Below are 6,000 nucleotides of genomic sequence, written 5' to 3' on the forward strand. Positions count from 1 at the left end.
GTCAATAGTATATTCCTTATAATTTAAAGTATTTTATTGTTTTGAGAGCAATACTGTAACAATTGCTAATGTTTTAATGAACAATTCAGACTTTTTACTTTTATCACCAGAAGGGTAACTGAGAGCTGTCAGCATCAGTGTATTTTTTCAGAAACCAAGAAGCCTGCTGGGTTCCCCTCCTGCCTTCTGCAGTCCCTGCCACTCCTCCATGCCCTTCTGCACAGACAGAGAGGTTAGGGAGGATGGCTTCTGGCAACAGATTGGTCTTTTGGGGCAGAATGTCCCTATTTTAGCTTAAAGGAAGTCCTGTGCAAATGCGTACATAGTAACCGTGTTGTATCTATATGATGATATAGATACAGCGTAGTCACAGAGGCACTACTGCTGTCTACAATACTACATACATTCTGTGTGTATATAAACACACATACAAACATACATATACACACATGATCAGTATGTATAGCAGAGGTATGTATTTACTATTTGCTACTGTCTGGTTTTTTTTTTTGGCAGCATTTTTAGTGCCCAACAAGCAAGCCTATAGGGACCACTAATTTAACTAGCAATTCTCCCCTTTTTTAAATTTCTGTGCGTGAGCATAGCCCTGTCCAGAATCTATTATCCTAGACATGACAGGAGTGCTTCTGTAATGACTGAGTCACATTGCCGTGGGCTTGGAGCTGAGCAAACAGGTACTTGGGAATCACATTACTTTGAATTCAGCACAGCTGCATAGGATTAAACATCTTTCAGTGAAATCAGCCAAAAATTTTGCATTTTATTATGTGTTTTCTTTTGTCAGTTGAGAATTCAGATTTTTATGTATTCTCATTCTCTTCCACTTTAGTTCAAAAAGTAGCAAGAACCAGTCCAAAAAAAAGATCAATTAATCTTCCTAAGAATCTTCAAATAATTCCTAGAAGTTTATGCAACAGACAAATTTCACTAAATTAACATGAAACAGAACTTCTTTAAACAAACACAAACAAATCATTTACATGTGTCTTATTTTTAACAATTTAAAGCATTAAATTAGTGTTTGTTTTCAAAGATTTTTCCACATTCATTTCTGGTTCTTAGTATTTTTATGTTTTCACTTGCAGCAAGCAAAGCACTCAAAAAACAACAGAAGTAAACAAAAAAAAGGGCTGCTCTATGCTATGATTAGGTATTAATGATATCATTGACAAATCTGGAGAAACCCAAGGTCTTAAGCTTGAAGACAAGACAAACCCTAAATCTTTTCCAGAGATTTGACAGATACTTGGAATATTTGAAAATAAATATTTCATGCCTATTTTAAAAGTTGGGGTGTTTTTTTTCTTTTATTTTCCATAGTTTTGAATTCCTACATTTTGGGGAAAGAAGCACAGAAATATCTTCAGTAATATCTGTGATACAGCCAGACTGACAAGAATCAGGAAAATTTGCATTCTTCCAAAGTTTATCCTTAAGCAAACAATTTTTATTGGCATCAAAACCCAGCACATTAGAATTTTTGTCTATATCTGTGAAAGAGAAAGTATATACTTGAATTTTGTTTACACTGACACTGTAACAGGCCAGAAAGTAGGTGTAAATAATATTTAAGTTAATTCTGAAGCTCCACTAAACTGCTTGATACTTGCAATTACAGTAAATACATTTTATTCCATTGCTACAGATAAAATTCAAGCATAGACATTCTACATTACTATGATCTCAAAACAGTTTTGAGACAGGATCTGTTCATCTTCAGTTTCACGTTGTGCTGCTTGCATGGTGCAAAGTGAAGTTAAACCCTCTCCAGGGATATTCTTTCCAGCCTTTCTTTGTTCTGGCAGTGGTATGAGAGCTATTTCCTATGCCAAAACCTTGCTTGGCTCTGCTTCTGTGCCAGCACTTTTTTATCTCAGCATCAAGAGAGGAAGCAAGGAACGGTTTCCTGGAGAAGAGATGGACTAAAGAAGAGACTTTGGTCAGAAATGGTATCATGGTATCTAACTTGTGTTCCAGCATAAGATTCATCAGAGGCTAAAAAGCTAAAGCTTACTTGTACTTTTCAAACAAGTTCTGTCCTGCCTCAAGAATTAGGGAGTGAGATCTGTTGCTGCTGCTTCTCTGCTGAGCTGAGGAAAGGAGGAGTGGAGCAAAAAGACAGTGTTTAATTCAAACTGTCCTTTATTCTCTATTGTTCTCCATCACTTGTATCCTTTTTAAAGATTAAATTCTTGCACACAAAAAATACCAGAAAACAAACCATTGATTGACTTTCAGATCTACTCCGTGGGAGTAATTTCTCTTTTTTTTTTTTTTTTTCTTTCAGGTATTTGACAGATAAGAAATATATAAATAGATCCACAAATCCTGATTACCTTTTATATGTTTCCCTGTTTCTAATAAGTATAAATAATTTTGAACTTTTTCAGAGTGTGAACCCGTATCTGCAAGGACAGCGACTGGATAATGTTGTAGCAAAGAAGTCTGTTCCACAATTTTCAGATGAAGACAAGGGTCCTGAATAAGTACAGTAAAAATGAATGATGAAAACTCATGCCATCCTCTGCTAGATCATAATATTGCTTATATATAATCATGTATTAAAATCCTTGTGAATGGCAGCATGTTTATTATTTATATAATTGTAGATGAAAACCAGCTGTATTTATAACAGTATGTTCTCCTAGATAACAAAAATATGGTTCTGCTTTTCGTTAATTTACGGTAAAGGGACATTTCTGTTGTTTTTATTTTAGTCATGGAGCAAACTTTGAAAATGTTAGTCATTTTAATAGCTAACGTGAGGTAAATGGTCTTAATGAGCAGCTTGTAAATAGGAAGATGTAAAAAAATGCCCAGTCTGACTCCAACATTTAATCTTAAATGTTACTATGTTTGACACATGAAAATTATAGTTTTATGTTTTGTTCACAAATATTGTTACTTAGCAAAGACGAAGTATTTATTTTACCCAGAGAATTTTGGCTTTTGGTCCATTTTAATAAACATTTAAGCAATCTACAAGGTTTGCAAAGTGACATTTTCCAAAATATTTCAGAGGCTCATTTGTCTCTGTTATTGCTGTGCAAATTTAAAAATTAAAGAACAGCTTTTTGACTCTACTCACTGCAATATTTTTCTGTTAGTTTTAATCATTCCATGTCGACAGCTTTCCTGAACACTTGCACATCTTTCTTCCTTATCAACGGTACTGTTGTGTGGAAATTAATCTCCCCTGCAGTTCTTTGTCGTAGTAACAGCAGCATTTGTGCATTACAGCACAAATTATGTGTCCCTAAATTATGTGTCCCTGGGATATCATAAGTGAAGATGGAGACAGTTGTTTGTGCTAATAAGGTTGTGTTAACATCTTCTGAATCTAAATCCAGGATATGAAGGTCATTACAGTTGATGATCTTCTGAAAAAAATGTGATACTCCAATCACTGGTAGCTATCCCTGCTCGTGAAGTTGCTCTGGGAAGCTTAAATTGCTTTTTTGCCCCTAGGAGGTTGAAGAACTGTGTATTCCAGAAAACTGAGTTCTCCCTTTCTGAAAGATGAGAATACTAAATGACCTAAAATTTTGTTATTTTCAGGGTGCATCTGAAATATTTCAAGCCATGTGCGTAGGGCACTGGATTTATGGAAAAACAGTATTCGCTTACAGCTTTGAACTTCAAATCTATGGGAAAAAAATGTAGTTTCCTTCCCTGTCCTACAGACACACACAGTAAAATAATGATGACCCCTTAGAAAAAAACAGATGAGAAACTAACAGAAACTCGACATCCTAGCTACATAAGATTAAAGTTAACAGGATGGCACAAATATGACTGTGTATGGCATCTGCTTTTTCTATCCCAGCATTTAGTAATTTGTAATAGATTAGGTATGCAGAGAGTCGGTCCTCTCACGTCATTTATGGGTAGATTGCAAAACTCCATAACATTCTAGGCTGAACTATCATGTCTTTCATCGTATTTCCTTTTTAAAGAAGTTCTGGATGAGAAAACGAAATAGTATGTAATGCAGTAGTGTTTATACTCACACATGGCAGAAAATTGAGGAGTTTGTGTGAATTGCAGAGCTCCTTCCACTTCCAGTGCCTACAATGGGATGGGAGTAATCCAGCTGTTCACACGAGAGAACTTGCACTCTCTGCTTCTTAAGCTTACTTTTTATTTGCACTCCTGCTTACTCTTCACACAGGTATTGAGAGTTACAGAGTTGCAAAGGTTGTCTCCAAAGCCAGAAAAAACCCTCATGGCATGAATCTGAAATTAGATGCCACTGATGCCCAGCGGCCCAGAATCCATAAAATGGTCATTCCTTCCACCTAGTCCCCGAGAGAGTCCCTGGGTGCTGCCACAAGCTTTCCAGTTGGGCAGAGGCTTGACTGCCATTCCTAAAAAACTGGTGTTTCTTCAGACGCTCAACTGTCTTACCAATACTTTTAAAGTAATATGAGCTATATTCTGTCCTTATCAGCTTCAGTAAAATCCATTTTAAATACAAAAACAAAGCAATCATGAAGGCAATTTATTTTGTCTTTTAAGCTCTCAGTAAGGACCAGCACACAACAAAATGTGGTGTGTACAGTGAACAGCAGGCTTAAAAAGGGAGGGGCAAAGAAGTATTGCTTGCTTAATAGTATCAGAAATCCCATGTCTGATTTCTAAAAGCACTTCAGGTCACTACACCCCCTGGACGGGGATGTGATAATCCAGCACTGCAAACTGACCTCACCAGGGATCCTGGTGGCTGCTGCGGCTCTGGCAGGGCCTGAAGAGCTGCCTTGCTGTCTATGATAGCACTGCACAGAGCAGGCAAAGGAAAAATTACACAATTTAGAGATGGTTTTGTCTTTAAAATTTACACTGCACAACACAATGATGCGTCTTACAGGAACTGCCTGCTGAAGAAATCAAACGCGTGGTGGTGAACAGCCATCTGCTGAGTCCATCAGGCAGCCTTGAGTGCTTCACCAGGAAGACTCAACAACACTATTGTGAAGTTTTAATAAAATATTGCTATTACATCATGATAATTAATTATTATCATTTCAGTTTCATAATAGAGCTGCCTTTCTGTACTGAGATTGCTAGTCCCATATTAATTAAAAAAAAAAAAAAAACAACTAAAAAAGCCCACCAAACAAAGTCGTCCCTCCTGCTGCTCCAGCTACAGTCCGAACTTGTATATATATAGGATTTTTATAAAGAATCATTGCAGTGACCACCAGGCCTTCCAGAATCAATGAACAAAGATACCAACTATCCCTCTTACTAGAGCTCACTTCACCAAACCAATATTTACAAGAATGTAAATGGCTGCTCAGCTCTTACAGGTGCAATCACGCTTTTACATTTATGATGCATGTGAATTAAGGAGCATGTATATTGCTATTGTGTTTAGAATTTTCACTAAATTAAAACATTTTAAGATTATTTTAAAATCTGCAAGTGTGTTAATTACCTCTAACGTACTTGAGACACAATGTGCTTGAAAGAAGCTATGCAAAATAAAGTGTATTGCCATGCAACATTGGTTTTGTCTGGTAAAGAAATATTTATGATCCTAGTTTAAATAAAAAAAACCGTGTAACTGAGCAGTTTATAGGATTTGCTTTGTGACACAAAACTTTCTGTGAGGTGCATGTTTATATAGACACACTAACATACACTTTTAAAAAGAGAATACAGTCTTATAATAAACTTGGTAGTAAAGAATATGAAGTTGTCAGCCCACAGAAGAAAGTAATATAAAAATGCTTAGTGAATTATTTAGGAGGGGAAATGGCAATCTGCTGCTTTTTATTGGCATATTTGCATTCACCTAACAAAACCATGCTGCTAACCTATTCAGCAACTCATGAGCAAACCAAAAAAACTTGGAACTAGTTCTGTGAATCTGACTCAGAGTTTAACAGTCATTTACAGGGCTGTAAGTAAAGCTGATCTGAAGCTTATTTTACAATCTGTGATGAAGTGTATCTTCATTTGTTAAACTGAGGAAGA

The 6,000-nt window shown here is 36.2% G+C and overlaps 1 protein-coding gene across 5 annotated transcripts in view; it reads left to right on the forward strand.

The window, feature by feature from the left end:
• Positions 1–5,591, forward strand: part of SCG5 (secretogranin V) — a 31,186-nt gene extending 25,595 nt beyond the window's left edge. For all 5 annotated transcript variants that reach the window (XM_030482345.1, XM_030482343.1, XM_030482348.1 and 2 more), the window contains exon 6: positions 2,412–5,591. In XM_030482345.1, coding sequence (XP_030338205.1) covers positions 2,412–2,507 — 96 coding nt within the window. In that variant the 3' untranslated portion in view covers positions 2,508–5,591. The remainder of the gene's footprint in view (positions 1–2,411) is intronic.
• Positions 5,592–6,000: the final 409 nt, after the last annotated feature.

Source organism: Strigops habroptila, chromosome 4 (assembly GCF_004027225.2).
Source record: "Strigops habroptila isolate Jane chromosome 4, bStrHab1.2.pri, whole genome shotgun sequence".
NCBI lineage: Eukaryota > Metazoa > Chordata > Aves > Psittaciformes > Psittacidae > Strigops > Strigops habroptila.